Source organism: Gobio gobio (assembly GCF_949357685.1).
Source record: "Gobio gobio genome assembly, chromosome: 24".
NCBI lineage: Eukaryota > Metazoa > Chordata > Actinopteri > Cypriniformes > Gobionidae > Gobio > Gobio gobio.
In genome coordinates, this window is record NC_137120.1 from 37,386,368 (window position 1) to 37,403,536 (window position 17,169).

Genomic DNA, 17,169 nt, shown 5'->3' on the forward strand with positions numbered 1-17,169 from the left:
TTTGCGTTCCCCGAAGAAACTGTTCTCTCAAAGTATTTGATTTCGGTTACATGAATTTTGCATTCTCTCCAATAAACTTTACATTTGTGCTTTAAAACTTTTGCGTTCTCTCGAAGCGCATGCTAGCAAACGCAAAACCAAGAAATGATATGAGATGGGAAGAAAAACTATATTTCGCAAAAGTTTTGCGTTCCCCAAAGAAACTTTACGTTTTGCTCTCAAAACGTTTGTTCCCTCAAAATATTCTAGAAAGCGCAAAACTGTATTTTGTTCACACAAATTCTGCATTCCCTCCGAGAAACTTTACGTTTGCTCTCAAGATTTTTGCCTTCTCTCGAAGCGTATGCTAGCAAGAACAAAACTGTTATTTCACTGTCAAAAGATTTTTGTTCCTGAGAAACTTTGTGTTTGCTCACAAAACTTAAACAATCTTTTTTAAAAGTGTTGTATTCTCTCCAAGATACTTTACATTTGTGCTTTAAAACTTTTGCGTTCTCTCGAAGTGTATGCTAGCAAGCACAAAACCAGTGATGGAAATGATATGAGATGGAAAGAAAAACTATATTTTGCACGCAAAAGTTTTGTTGCCCAAAGAATTTTTTTCGGTTACACAAATTCTGCATTCCCTCCGTGAAACTTTACATTTGCTCTAAAGATTTTTGCGTTCTCTCAAAGCGTATGCTAGCAAGCACAAAACCAGTAATGGAAATTATATGAGATGGGGAATACAAACAAATATTTCACTTGCAAAAGTTTTGTGTTCCCCAAAGAAACTTTACGTTTTGCTCTCAAAACGTTTGTGTTATCTCAAAATATTCTAGAAAGCGCAAAACTGTATTTTGTTCACACAAATTTTGCATTCCTTCCAAGAAACTTTACATTTGCTCTCAAGATTTTTGCGTTCTCTCGAAACGCATGCTAGAAAACCCCAAACCAGTGATGGAAATTATATGAGATGGGAAGAAAAACTATATTTTGCACACAAAAGTTTTGTGTTCCCCAAAGAAATTATTTCGGTCACACAAATTCTGCATTCACTCCAAGAAACTTTACGTTTGCTCTCAAGATTTTTGCGTTCTCTCAAAGCGTATGCTAGCAAGCTCAAAACCAGTAATGAAAATATGAGATGGGAAATAAAAATTGATATTTCACTCGCAAAACTTTTGCGTTCCCCGAAGAAATTATTTCGGTTACACGAATTTTGCAATCTCTCCAATTAACTTTACATTTGGCTTTAAAACTTTTGCGTTCTCTCTGGGAAGAAAAAAATATATTTCGCACGCAAAAGTTTTGCGTTCCCCAAAGAAACTTTACGTTTTGTTCTCAAAACGTTTTTGTTCCCTCAAAATATTCTAGAAAGTGCAAAACTGTATTTTGCTCACACAAATTCTGCATTCCCTCCGAGAAACTTTACGTTTGCTCTCAAGATTTTTTGCGTTCTCTCGAAGTGTATGCTAGCATGCGCAAAACCAGTAATGGAAATAATATGAGATGGGAAACTATATTTCGCACGCAAAAGTTTTGCGTTCCCCAAAGAAATAATCTCGGTTACACAAATTTTGTATCCTCTCCAAGAAACTTTACGTTTGCGCTTTAAAACTTTTGCGTTCTCTCGAAGCGCATGCTAGCAAACCCAAAACCAGTGATGGAAATTATATGAGATGGGAAGAAAAACTATATTTCGCACGCAAAAGTTTTGCGTTCCCCAAAGAAACATTACGTTTTGCTCTCAAAACGTTTGTGTTCCCTCAAAATATTCTAGAAAGCGCAAAACTGTATTTTTTTCACACAAATTCTGCATTCCCTCCGAGAAACTTTACGTTTGCTCTCAAGATTATTGCGTTCTCTCGAAGTGTATGCTAGCAAGCGCAAAAATGTTTTTCACTGTCAAAAGATTTTCGTTCCTGAGAAACTTTGTGTTTGCTCAAAAAACTTCTACAATCTTTTAAAAAACGTTTTGCGTTCCCGCCAAGATACTTTACTTTTGTGCTTTAAAACTTTTACGTTCTCTCGAAACGTATGCTAGCAAGCGCAAAACCAGTAATGGAAATATGAGATGCGAAGAAAAAACAAATTTTTCACTTGCCAAAGTTTTGTGTTCGCCAAAGAAATTATTTCGGTTACACGAATTTGGCATTCTCTCCAATAAACTTTACATTTGGCTTTAAAACTTTTGCGTTCTCTCGAAGCGTATGCTAGCAAACCCAAAACCATTGATGGAAATGATATGAGATGGGAAGAAAAAAACTATATTTCGCACGCAAAAGTTTTACGTTCCCCAAAGAAACGTTACGTTTTGCTCTCAAAACGTTTGTGTTCCCTCAAAATATTCTAGAAAGCTCTCAAGATTTTTGCGTTCTATCAAAGCGTATGCTAGCAAGCGCAAAACCAGTAATGGAAATATGAGATGCGAAGAAAAAACAAATTTTTCACTTGCCAAAGTTTTGTGTTCGCCAAAGAAATTATTTCGGTTACACGAATTTGGCATTCTCTCCAATAAACTTTACATTTGGCTTTAAAACTTTTGCGTTCTCTCGAAGCGTATGCTAGCAAACCTAAAACCATTGATGGAAATGATATGAGATGGGAAGAAAAAAACTATATTTCGCACGCAAAAGTTTTACGTTCCCCAAAGAAACGTTACGTTTTGCTCTCAAAACGTTTGTGTTCTCTCAAAATATTCTAGAAAGCGCAAAACTGATATTTCCCTCACAAAATATTTGCGTTCCCTGAGAACCTCTTGTGTTTGCTTACCAAACTTTTACAATCTCTCAAAACATTTCCAAACTTTTCAAGTGAAAGCAAAACTGTTATGGAAATAATAGGAAATGGGAGGAAAAACTGTATTTTGTTCACACAAATATTGTGTTCCCTCCGAGAAACTTTACGTTTGTTATTTAAAATTGTGGTTCTCTCGAAGCGTATGCTAGTAAGTGCAAAACCGTATAGTTTTGCCTTCCCCAAAGAAACTTTGTGTTTGCTTGAACAACTTTTGTGTGTTCGCTCACAAAAGCATTGAAATATAGTTTCATAGTATATAGTTATTTTATTAAGACTTAATATCTCTCACTATATTATTCCTTATTAACTTTATCTCAACAATTAACTTTTATTTTTACTCTGAGTTGGAAACATTTTGACTGTATATGGGCATCTTCAAGACTTTTGCAGTCACTAGCTGTTGACGAGAGGACGGTGTTCACTTCTAATCGAAGTGTTCAGTGAATTTCCCTGGTGTAGAAGTGTCTGAAATCCACCCCGTCCCTAAATCAACAAATTAACCGGGCCATCTGAGGTGTTTACCCAGCAGCGCTTGTCCCAGCTTTTGTTTGAGAGCTGAAAACACAAGTGTTTGTGGAACCTTTGACCTTGCGCAGTAAGATTTGACTGTGTTTGTCACCCTTGCATGCCCAGACAGAAACCAAATGTGGTTTGCTGTCTTAAATAGATTAAATATGAGCTACTGACATGACCTTTCCTGTTCAGACTTTCTCAACAGTTTTTGGTGTGATTAGTTCACTTCAAAATGAAAATGTTGTGATATTTTACTCACCCCCATCTCATCCAAGATGTTCATGTCTTTCTTTTTCTTCAGTCGAAAAGAAGTTAAGTTTTTTGAGGAAAACATTACAGAATTTTTTTTCATCAAACACTTCAATGGCAACCAAAATGTTGAAGGTCCAAATCAATGCAGTTTCAAAGGAAGGGCTTCAGAGGCTCTGCACGATCCCAGACGAGGAATAGGGTCTTATTAGGGGTCTATGTTATATTCATTCATTACACACAGACTGATATATTTCAAGTTTATTTCTGTTAATTTTGATAATTATTACTGACAACTAAGGATAATCTCAAATTCAGTATTTCAGAAAATTAGAATATTACTTAAGACCAATACAAAGAAAGGATTTTTAGAAATCTTGGCCAACTGAAAAGTATGAGCATGTCCAGCACTCAATACTTAGTTGGGGCTCCTTTTGCCTGAATTACTGCAGCAATGCGGCGTGGCATGAGGAGATCAGTCTGTGGCTCTGCTCAGGTGTTATGAGAGCCCAGGTTGCTCTGATAGTGGCCTTCAGCTCTTCTGCATTGTTGGGTCTGGCATATCACATCTTCCTCTTTACAATACCCCATAGATTTTCAATGGGGTTTAAGGTCAGGCGAGTTTGCTGGCCAGTTAAGAACAGAGATACCATGGTCCTTAAACCAGGTACAGGTTGCTTTGGCACTGTGTGCTGGTGCCAAGGCCTGTTGGAAAATGAAATCTGCATCGCCATAAAGTTGGTCAGCAGCAGGAAGCATGAAGTGCTCTAAAACTTCCTGGTATACGGCTGCGTTGACCTTGGACCTCAGAAAACACAGTGGACCAACACCAGCAGATGACATGGCACCCCAAACCATCACTGACTGTGGAACCTTTACACTGGACCTCAAGCAACGTGGATTGTGTGCCTCTCCTCTCTTCCTCCAGACTCTGGGACCCTGATTTCCAAAGGAAATGCAAAATTTACTTTCATCAAAGAACATAACTTTGGAGCACTCAGCAGCAGTCCAGTCCTTTTTTCTTTGCCCAGGCGAGACGCTTCTGACGCTGTCTGTTGTTCAAGAGTGGCTTGACACAAGGATTGCGACAGCTGAAACCCATGTCTTGCATACGTCTGTGCGTAGTGGTTCTTGAAGCACTGACTCCAGCTGCAGTCCACTCTTTGTGAATCTCCCCCACATTTTTGAATGGGTTTTGTTTCACAATCCTCTCCAGTGTGCGGTTATCCCTATTGCTTGTACACTTTTTCTACCACATCTTTTCCTTCCCTTCGCCTCTCTATTAATGTGCTTGGACACAGAGCTCCGTGAACTGCCAGCCTCTTTTGCAATGACCTTTTGTGTCTTGCCCTCCTTGTGCAAGGTGTCAATGGTCGTCTTTTGGACTGTCAAGTCAGCAGTCTTCCCCATGATTGTGTAGCCTATAGAACTAGACTGAGAGACCATTTAAAGGCCTTTGCAGGTGTTTTGAGTTATTTAGCTGATTAGAGTGTGGCACCAGGTGTCTTCAATATTGAACCTTTTCACAATATTCACAGAAGAACATTCTGTGATACTGAATTTAGGATTTTCCTTAGTCGTCAGTTATAATCATCAAAATTAAAAGAAATAAACATTTGAAATATATCAGTCTGTGTGTAATGAATGAATATAATATACAAACTTCACTTTTTGAATGGAATTAGTTAAATAAATCAACTTTTTGATGATATTATAATTATATGACCAGCACCTGTATTTACTTCCTTATTATTTTACAGTTGTGATGTCATTTTTGCTTTTCATTTTATTTGCATTATTATTTGACTTTAAGACAGTGATGATTAGCGTATGTCTTTCCGAATCGGTGAAGGATGCAAGTTTGCTTGGAAGGTAAAGTGAGCCCCCAGTACCTGCTTTTACTTTCATCATATCTCTAAACCCGCCACCTTGAAACTCCATTACCTCCCCTTAAGAAACGTCCCCTCAAATCATCCCCACCAGACTATTATTAAGAATTTATAAAAATGAACACTTAAATGTCTTTATCTTCATCCTGCCCCATTACACCTCTAAGAGTAAAGCTTAGGACGTAATTGCAGAGTAATGATCCTTGAATTAGGCTGGAAAGAGCAGGGCATTATGGACTCTAAACCAGCCGAGACATGATCTCATCAGCGCTCCAGTGGGGCAGAAAGCCCTCTCGGCCTGGTCTCGTCTTCCCTCTGTAAAGCAGACAGGATTAGAGGAGAGATTTTCTGCTCTCTTCCACACCGGTCAAAGGTCATCTGCCCTTATTCTTTATGAGGACTTTCAAATGGTTGGTGGAAACATGTTCCTTTGAACAAAGTCTGTGTTTGAGGCTCCACTGAGAGAAGATTTAGGTTCAATTAGATCTTTATATTTTCAGATGAAAATGTGAGCGCTTGCCCATGCAAAACTTGTTGACGAAATACTAGAGTGTTGCTAGGTGGTTGCTAAGTTGTTCTGAGTGGTAGCTAGGGCATTGTTAGATGGTTACTAAGGTGTTCTTGATGGTTTTTAAAAGGGTACTCACTTGTCCAAGACTCTATAATGTCCCTGGAATGTTCTGGTATGTAGATATGGCTTAGTGGAAGTTTTGGATTTCTTTTTCTGCTTATTATTTATGATGTGCAAGGCAAGTCCAATTTTTTATTTATTTATTTATTTCCTGCATTTTTGTTCTCTTTTTCTCAAGTCTAAATGAAGACCACAAAACACCATTGTAAACTCTGGAATAGGGCTGCTCGATTATGGAAAAAATCATAATCACGATTATTTTGGTCAATATTGAAATCACGATTATGTAACACGATTATTTCACATGACTTTGGGAATGTGTTGTATTTATTAAAAATACACCTTTCAACAATTCAATTGAAATTGTAACATTTGTTGTACTTTTTGAACTATTAAAATAAATAATATAACATATATTCAAATCAAAGTATAAAAGTATTCATGTAAAAATGATAATCACAAATAAATAAGATCAACAATATGGTTCGGCTAGATATGCTTTTCAGGTACGTCTAACCTTAGTTTTCAGGTACAGAAATGTCTCAAATGTAAAATAACATTGCATATTTGAGTGCATAAATTAAAGATGAATCCTATTAAACTTACAAAAGCTATTCAATCCGGATCGGATATGCGTCGTCTTTATCGACTGTATAAAGTTCACTTAAGGCATATACAGACTATGTCTGCCAGGATACTCATCAAGATGGACATGTTGACATACGTTTTGTGTGAGTTTGTCCGTTCAAGAGCAAGACTTGAAAGAGAACTCAATATTTGCGCGCTGAGAGACGTGTGCGCGCTCTCGGATGAGTGCACAGAGACACATTTCCTCACAGCGCGCGCGGCTTCTCATTCGCGTCTTCTGGCACTAAACCCGGGTGATGACGGTGAAAACGACTGTTCATATTCAAACATATGGCAGCACTCGCATGCATTGAACAAAGTTTACAAAGAGAGAATTATTTGAAAAATATGAGGGGGAAAAGGACGTTTACACGGCACCCCTGCTCTCGTCAGTTTTTGTTTCTTTATTAGATTGTCATAGGTCACTCTGTTTAATTTTCAAGTGGTTAAACAAATTCGTGGTGTTTCCTTGCGTTGCAGCCACTACCATGTAGCAAATCTTGCACATCGCATGTTTCTGCTCGTCGTCTGATTCCTCGAAGCCAAACTGTTCCCAGACAACGGAGTTGGTTTTGCCTTTTTTGCTCACCAAACGCTGCTGTAACTGCCCTCCTTCTGCCATCTTTACTCGCGCAGAGTTTTTAAATTCCAGCGGATGATATGCACACGAGACTCACGAACTGATAGAGATTTGTGTCTTCGGGAGGGGCGGATGAGCGCATGCGCGTTTCATTCAGAACGCAAGGCAAAATAATAGTTTTTTCTCGATTGTACTATTTTGGTGATCGTTGGGAGGCAAAATCGAAATCGAAATCGAAATTCGATTAATTGCACAGCCCTACTCTGGAATCACAGATGATACTACAATATTTTCTCCTTTTATATTATACAGTATTAATATATGATAGCCTACTTTTGATGTTTAATAACAATTGCAAGTTGCTTATCTTTTTAAGGTTTAATAGTGCCCAGCCATTGTTGTTTATTATTTGTTTTATTTATTTTATATATATATATTTTTATTTTTATTTTATAATATTCTAGATTGTATATTTTGTCCAAACATATATGTTTTTGTTGTGTTGTTCATCTTTTTGTTGTGTTGTGTGGTGGTCGTGGCCAAGAACAGGCAGGCCAGGTAGTGAAAACAAAAACAGAAGTTTATTTCTTCCAACAAAACGAAGGGAAAAATTATATTCAGGGTCAGATTTCAAACAACAAAAACAAAACTTGAGGTATATTAACTGAAATTAACAAAAATGAAATAAGCTTAAAAATAAACCTCCCCTGTAAACAAAGTAACAAATCAAACCACTAAGGTCAGCAGGTTATGGTGGTAATGTGGCTGTGCAAGATTGACTAATCCATGCTTTTACCCACAAGGCTATATATACCCATTTAGCCTCTACCAAACAAAAATAAAAGGTGAATATCAAAATAATACTTTTACTAAATAAACTCAAACAAAATAACATTTACAACCCAATATCCTGTATCATGTCTAACATAACAGAATCATATAACCAAACATATGAAAAGAAAATACTCAAATCAAACAAAGGAATAACTGAACAAAATAAATCTAAAGATCCCTCCTAAAACAACACATGATGGTACAGTCCAACTTCCTCTGGAACAGCATAAGTTTGGAGGCTGAAGCCCCGCCTCTTCCTTTGTCTGCTGCCACATGGAAGTAATTTAGGACTCAGGTAAAGTTAAACAGCAAAGAGAAATATAAGAAGTGTGCACCCTTCTGTATATTCAAGATCTTAATAAACTTTTAACTCATTTACTTGTCCGGTGTTGTTATTATGATACAGGGATTTAAATAAAGTAACAAACATTAAATTAAACCTCACAACTAACTAAAGGTAAAGGTCAAAATGTGAGGTGTGTTAAGCACCCGTCACATCTTGCTTTCATCTTTTTCTTTAGTTGCTTTAAACCTTTTGTTTACATTTACATTTAGTCACTTAGCAGATGCTTTTATCCAAAGCAACTTACAAATGAGAGCAATAGAAGCAACTAGAGCAGTCCAGGGCAACAGTATGCAAGTGCTATAACACGTCTCAGTTAATCTAGCACAGAACACAGGACAGAATTTTATTTTTTTTTTAAATTAGACAGACAGAAAATAAATAGAATAAGTGCTATTCTTGATTGGTCAGGTGCTGCTGGAAGAGTTTTGTTGTGTTGCTTTCATCTTTTTGTTGTGTTGCTTTCATCTTTTTGTTGTGTTGCTTTCATCTTTTTGTTTTGTTGCTTTCATCTTTTTGTTGTGTTGCTTTCATCTTTGTTTAGTTGCTTTCATCTTTTTGATGTGTTGCTTTCATCTTTTTGATGTGTTGCTTTCATCTTTTTGTTGTGTTGCTTTCATCTTTTTGTTGTGTTGCTTTCATCTTTTTGTTTAGTTGCTTTCATCTTTTTGTTGTGTTGCTTTCATCTTTTTGTTGTGTTGCTTTCATCTTTTTGTTTAGTTGCTTTCATCTTTTTGTTGTGTTGCTTTCATCTTTTTGTTGTGTTGCTTTCATCTTTTTGATGTGTTGCTTTCATCTTTTTGATGTGTTGCTTTCATCTTTTTGTTGTGTTGCTTTCATCTTTTTGTTGTGTTGCTTTCATCTTTTTGTTGTGTTGCTTTCATCTTTTTGTTTAGTTGCTTTCAACTTTTTGTTTACATTTGCATTTAGTCATTTAACAGACGCTTTTATCCAAAGCGACTTACAAATGAGAGCATTAGAAGCAACTAGAGCAGTCCAGGGCAACAGTATGCAAGTGTTTTAACAAGTCTCAGTTAATCTAGCACAGAACACACAGGACAGTTTATTTTTTATTTTTTATATAAATTAGACCGACAGAAAACGAATAGAATGATAAGTGCTATTCTTGATTGGTCCGGTGCCGCTGGAAGAGTTTTGTTGTGTTGCTTTCATCTTTGTTTTGTTGCGTTCATCTTTTTTTGTTGCTTTGCTTTTTTCTTGTTGCTTTTTGTTTTGTTTCTTTGTTTTCCTTTTTGCTTTCTTTTGCTGACAATTTTGTTTTTGTTTTGTTGCTTTGCTTTTTTCTTTTTGCTTTGTTGTGCTTTGTCAAATTTAGTTTCGTTACTTTGCTGACATTATTACCCACCAGTCCCACCAGTCTGTTTTGTCTATAACGTCTTCTATCTGCCCTGTCTCAACTTCCATTATACCATAGCAGAGATGCCATGACACCCAGTCCAAACTTTCTATTAGCATGTCCGGGAGGATCATTATAGGATTACCAGTGTTCAAGGGGCCTCAGGCATCCTTATACAAAAAGAGAGACCGGGTCTGTCGCTCTCCCTTACCAGCGTAATTAGCCGAGATGGTGACATCTGACCCACTTTAGCTCTGAGATACCGGAAGGAGAAGGGTTAAGGTGTTACAGATGTGCTGTCTGAAGAAATGGCAAGGGATTAAAAAGGTTTTAGTCTGAAAGTCACACGTCTATTCTTGTCCCTCTGTTTTGCTGTGAGACCCGGACACACGTCACCGATTTCGCCGACCTTTGCGGCGTAAAGTTATGAGCGAGGAAAAGCGGGTCAGATAAAGGTGTGTTATTTTTACCCCCGGTTAAACGTCTGCCACTGAGGAGGTCACGTTAACCCCCATTTGGGTTTTAATGAACCTGAGTGACGTTTTCAAGCCACTGTAATGACACCGTTTTCGACCTTCTCTTTCGCTGTCGTCTGAGCGCTGACCTTTGTCTTTGCCGAAAGGTTGTTTTAAACTCTTTTATGAATATAAAAGGTTGTAATTCAGGGAAACAGGCCTTTGTTTGATGGTGTCCTTGGTTCTTCCAGCTCCAGAGTGCTATCCCGGCGGATACAGGACATTGAGGAACGCATATCGTAGCGTCGACTTCGACTCTACTGAACTTCAGAACACAGCGATTCAGGATCTGATCTGTGACCATTCGCTGCCGCCAGGATGGTATCGATTTTCCATAAACAACAAACCTGCGGAGATGCCGACCCGCTGCGTTGAGGTGACCAGTCCCAGATCAGTTCTGACCAGTTTCCGAACTGCAGTGTCTTGATCTCCGTCTCTTTTTGTAGATGAACCGCTGTGGTACGCAGGCTCCGGTGTGGTTGTCTCTTAAGGACAGCTCTCTTCCGAGGCCGGGAGAGGTCAGGCAGCTTTCGGCCTGTGCCACATGGCAGTTCTTCCATGGAAGCACCAAAGACTGCTGCCTTTTCCGCATCCCAATCTCAGTCCGGAACTGTGGCGAGTTCCTGCTGTACTTTCTGCAGCCGACACAAGGTTGCATGGGATACTGTGCGGAAGGTACAATTATATTTGACTTGTTTTTAATACTTTGCAAATGCTATTTTAATACCAATAACTAAAATGTGTAACCTTTTACTTTTATTTTAACTGTGGTGACTATTGTGAAATCATGTCCCGGTGAAATTTAATTACATATTTTCATTTTGTAAATGAAGAAAACAAACAAACAAATAAATAAATAAATAAATGCAAAAAAATATATATTTTCTTTTTCTCATATTTTTATTTATTTATAAAATGTAAAAGATAAACAAAAAGTGGTATGCATCATAGATCTAATCTTCTGGCAAAAAATAAATGCATAAATAAATGCATAAATGCATAAATAAAAAAATGTATTAAAAAAATTTAAAAAATTTTTTTTTTAAATTAATACAAATACATTTTATGAAATTAACGGAAAAAATCGAATTTATTTAATAAAAAATATTTTGTAGTATATATTTTATTTCAGTATTACATTTTTTTTATACAACAGAGTAAAAATAAATAGGAAGTGACAAAAGACTAAATATGTTATAATATCAAGAAATTATTTTCATGATAAATTTGCATGGAATTGTCATAACTTTACATTTTCTTTAGGGTTTTTTATTAACATTTTCAATAGTTATTTTCTGTAAATAATCAGTAGATTATAATATCTTTATTAATTTTTATTTATTTTTAAATCTTAATCAGCCTAAATTAAAGGTACTCAATCACTCAATAACTAAATAACTCAATCATTATTGTTCTCTCATTTCAATGAGAATGAGACTTTTTGCAATGACAATTGAATAATGAAAGAAAAGAAAAAAGTGTTTCATTGTCGTTGTGCAAAATATAATTAACCACAGATTTGATATTTGTAATGAAATGGCAGAATTAAATGTAGTTTGCTTAGCTCAATTGATTTCAATCAGTCTGACATAATTGACCTGTAATAGACTTTAAAACATTAAGCGATACTTGCAGCAGTAGAAGAAACAATGAAGTGTTTATTTTTGGCCTATTTGTAGATGTTCCCAGTGCAGCAGACCAGAGAGAAACTACCATCTCATTTGTAGTATGGATGATCAATATTTCTCTTTTTCTGACCTTGTTTCTGGCCATGTTTCCTTTCTTACATTCGCAATACATCTCTTAGATCCATATAAATGACTTTATCACCAACCGTGTGCAAGAGTATTCAGGTCATTTTTAGTTTGGGATCGATTTCTGTTGAATGAACTTCTGCAGGGGAGCAAATCCGATTACTGGATTCATGTAGCAATATTTCACAGATTTATGACACTTCCATGACGGCTACAGGAAGAAGGAAATGGTTTTGGTTTTAAAGTTTTGGCAAAGGATGAAAGTCAGGGCTTCGTTCCACAGCACGATGTGTTGTTTGAACTGATATACAAGTCAGACTGATCTTCTGCCACAAAATGAAGGCCAAAATAAAGGATTTGTTTGTTTATTTATTTATAAATGGGAAGTGTTATGCACCATTGGGCCAATCTTTGGGCAAAATAATTCTAAATAAATAAATTCACTATTTAATTATAAAAATTAAATTTACAGATTAAATATTTATATACAGTATATATTCTAGGAAAGTATTAGACTCTGAATGAGATCAATGATTCAGCCACTACATGAGGATTATATCATCAGCAATAAACAACCAACATCACCTGATCACAGTTTCTCTTGGCTTTTCTTGCCATAATATTTATAAACACACAGTTAAAGCAGGCAGAAAAATAAAGTCCAAATAAAGCAAACACTGATCACCATCATCTATTCAAATTGAATCTAAGGCTGTAGCTGAAGTCAGTTGTAATTCTTGTGTTTCTCTTTCCTTCAGTGATTCTGCTCATTATCATCAGGTGTTCATCACCAATGCTCAATTATCACTTATTTAATCACTTAACAATACAATTATTATCCAATTTTCATGCTGGGAACTAAAAAATGCTCTATAACTCATTCAGTTTGAGTTCTGTTTCAGTCATTGTGTCCACATAACGTTCGGTGATATTTGAGTGCAGTGAACTCATTTTTGTTTAGTACATTTAACTGTTAGGTTTTACAGTGCAGATTAAAGGGTCAAGGCATTGATTTTTTTTAATATTTTAATATGTTCCGTGAGGTTCAATTATAATGTTAATAAAATTTTTGCACACAAAAAACAAATATGTATGTGGAAAAAAAATTATTTTCAACCATTCAGTCTGAAATTATCCGTTTTTAAGGGACGGCTCCTTTAAGGCTTGTCAGTAAACGCCACTGCTATGGCTAGTGTCATTGCATAGGAAACTGTATAAGCACACTATTGCAAAGTGTTTGAAAACATCCATATGAAACCATAATTTACAGACGAAGCATTATGAAATCATATCTATATACTGTTTTCAGTGTACACAGTGGTTATAATGGGTTAAAATTGCCTATTGGCAAATGTCAGCCATTAAGCGGCTAAACGCCAGTGGGCGGAGCCTATGGTGCGATGATGTCTTGCTTGGGAGGCCGTCACATGCAAATATATTTGCCTGTGTGACATCACAGATCCCGCAATATCAAAACAAGCTGTTTTTGGAGCTTGATTAAATAAATGCTGTCAAAATATAAAGGCAAATTTGATTTTTCATGTCGTGACCCCTTTAAATATTTTTTTTTTTTTTTTAAGTATAAACAGGAAGTGTTATAACTAAAAATGGTTTTTTTTGTTAGTTGCTTCACAATACACACCTAAATCCTGTCCACCTGGTGAAACCGAAGTAAACGGTGTATGTAAGGGTAAGTTAATTTTATTTTGATTTATTGCATCCTTGTATTTATATTTCATCTCATGACTTGTTGTTCTCCTCTGTGAAGCAAATGTCCCCTCACTACCTTCCAAACCCCTGGTGACCCCAGAGCTGGTCGGCAGCAGCGTCCACCTCCGATGCTCCTTCACTGGGGTGACGTCCATGTGGCCGGTGGGGTATCAGGTGGTGTGGGCGAGATACTCCTCCAACACCATGAAAGTGGAGATCAGACGAGACACAACGACTCGATTGTACTCGCTGGTTGAGATGGACGGAGTTCACTTCAGACTGGGAGAAACGGTAAATTAAATTTACGGTAAATTTCACTTAGAAAGTCAAATTTTGCTTAGTATGTATTGAGAAAGCTAAAAAAGGCTACAGTGTTCATTAAATTGCTATAAAATAGTCAAATGTTACACAAAGATATTGTAGGCTAGGTAGCCCCGCCCAAATTCAAATCTCATTGGTCCAAATCATGTCTGCATATTAAACATCATATATGTTCTGATTGGCTGTGATTGTGTTGCTTCAAACTGCGTTTTAATTTTAAGTTAAAAAAATAGTTATGTTTCTGTTTATGCTGTGGATCTCATTTAAACGAAAAACTGGAATAACATCAAAACAATTTGCGAATACAAACGCTTTCCCATCTCATGTTCTCAAGACAACATTACAGACAAATTGCTGTAACAAGCGTCACATTTGCTAACGATTGGTGAATTATTCAGTCACATGAAATTTTTGACGCACATATAGTAAATAAACTATGTTTATGTAAACTTTAAATATATGGACATTTTGCGTCTCTCAGAATCTTTAACTGTGATATATAATTTTTTTTGTATTTAAAAAAAAGAAAAGTTAACATTTGCTAGACATTAGCTATGTTTCCATTAGCGCTGTGCGATATTGAAGAAAAATGCGATATGCGATATCCTTGTTAAATAATGCGCTATTCGATATGCGATACGAGATTGCTTTAAGTGTGTAAAATCTATTTCTTTCCCCAACTGATATCTTTCACTTAAAGCATAACCGACTGTGTTTACATGAATACTCATCAAGACATTTTGACATAACTGTGAGTGTATTTGACAGTTCGAGTGTGTAACAAGACGTTTTGGTGTGTGTGTCAGACAGCAGACAGCGCGAGACTGCAAGGAGTTGTTTTTCGCAAGTTATGCATTTAATAACTCATTTTAACGTCAAGCAAGTCACATAAGTAACAGTCGTGTGCCCAGTCTATTCTCTGATATATGCATCAACCTAAAACGTACACTTTTCACAATGTTGAAGTAGCCTATTAAAATCATTCAGATATTGCGTGCCCTTGCGATATGCATATTGCGATTGTACATTTGCGATATTTTGATCATTTCGATATATTGCGCAGCCCTAGTTTCCATCCACCTATTTTTATGTGAATTTGGGATATTGTATAAAAAAAAAACTCTGTATGGAAACGCCAAGATACGCATAAATTCTAAACATGCGCATAAAAAACATCCGCTCAATTGATTGGCGGATACGTTTTTTATCTGATGGAAACGCATTTACAGAGTAAGGCCCTGTCCCAAATGGCACCCTAAACCCTTGTGGTCTTCCTGCGAGCACCCTTCTGAGACCTAAAATGACAAATGGGACAACCTATGGTCTCGTGGACTTAACGGACCATTGTACTTGGGTGGGACAAGACCCACACACTTTTTACGATCAATGATATTGGACCCACTCACTTTTATCGTCTCCAATTCAGCACATGTCCGTTTTTCCTATAAACACTTATTATTAAACACGTTAGACACTTTATTTCCACTTTTCTAATATTTTCTTCATTTTTATAGAAAATAAATGCCTTTCCGATCTGATATGTGTTGGGAAAAGGGAGTAGAGCGAGTTTGGCAAAAGGCGGATTCGAACATTGGGTCGATTTGCGTCAAAACTACGCTATACTATTACCGCTCTCAATGATACAGTGATTTCTGTAATTTTGTCTTTCCCAACCAGACGTTTAGCAAACAAGGCGGTGTATTTGTGAACAATATTTGTAAATGGCATCTACTCCAGTAAAATTGTTCTGAGAGAGGACCCGCCCACATTTTTTGGTGGTAGCCATTGTAAGTCTACAAGAGAGAAAGTGCATATGAAGTGTGCCATTTGGGACAGGGCCTAAATCCCTTGTTTTGCAACTAAAAACTCACGTGACTTTGCCTCAACACTGGATGTGATTGGATAACTGGACTAACCAGCGGACCAATCGCATCGCACAGCCTCTTAAATATTGGTTTGATCATTCTGAAATGCCTGAGCCAATGGAAACATAGCTATTAAAAACTTAGAATGAGGTTTTATATGTAAACTTAACTAAAATCAAACAAATGTTTGCATGTTTTTAGTTTTGGTTACATCTATAGCTATTACTATAGTCTTTTTTTCAGCTGTGGTAGAAATAGGGGTGAATTGTGTAAGATTCTGAATTTGGGGCACGTTTGGTCCACCAGAGTCTTAAAACGCCATCATTGTCTTTTGATTTTTTTCCTTCTGGCGTAATGCTCTCCAGACAGCCGTTAAACTCACTTCTCACCAGACCAAGAAAGGAAAGGGTCTTTTGTGAGGGACATCTTTAGTCATAATGCCCTTTGACCTCTCGTATTAGTTCAGAAAGTGTTCCAGCGGAAGTGAGATCGGGTCAAGAAAGAGTAAAGGTCAAACCGAGGCCACGTGCATACAAACCATAAATAACGGAACGTCGTTTAGAAGTTCGTTTTGATTTCATTCCGTTTTGTTTGTTCTGCCGTGAAGTTTGAAGAGTTTGAGATGTGCTTGGCTACCTGTGGTCATGATAAAACCCATGTGTTTTTACATCACAGAGGCCCCTGTCCGCAAAACCCCATCATTCTGGTTTGGGTTTTGAGCTTCTCTTAAACATGTGTCACAGCTGGGCTCAGTCAAACACACACACGCATACAAACACACCTTGAGCTCTCCTAAATTCCCTTATACAGGCAAAACAGACCTGAAAATTCTTCATACATACACAAAAGGTCATTCAAGCAAACATAGTTTGTTTCAGTGCCATATATGGCGTTAAATGGCAATGTAAATGTTTCTGGCATCAAATACATTTACGCATTATGAGACCCAAACATCTTTTTTTATTGTTATTCGTTTATGTAATTAATGGGGTTTTTTGTATATTGTCTTTTTAAAAAAAAAGAATACCTTTTTTTTTTTTTTACTATATAGCCTTGCTAACATGGCATTAAAATAAATTAATTTAAACATATGCCATTACATTTTATTATACATTTTTATTAATTTTGTATTTAATGCCATGATACAAAAAATTTAATGCCATATCAGCAATGCTACATTCCCAAATATTACTCAAAATT

The 17,169-nt window shown here is 36.6% G+C and overlaps 1 protein-coding gene across 1 annotated transcript in view; it reads left to right on the top strand.

Annotated features, from left to right (window-relative positions):
• The window catches only part of LOC307120651 (von Willebrand factor D and EGF domain-containing protein), a 114,599-nt gene that overhangs the window by 4,626 nt on the left and 92,804 nt on the right, over positions 1-17,169 (top strand). Inside the window, exons 2-5 of the mRNA XM_079807769.1 lie at positions 10,511-10,695; positions 10,766-10,994; positions 13,698-13,763; positions 13,842-14,074. Coding sequence (XP_079663895.1) covers positions 10,511-10,695; positions 10,766-10,994; positions 13,698-13,763; positions 13,842-14,074 — 713 coding nt within the window. The remainder of the gene's footprint in view (positions 1-10,510; positions 10,696-10,765; positions 10,995-13,697; positions 13,764-13,841; positions 14,075-17,169) is intronic.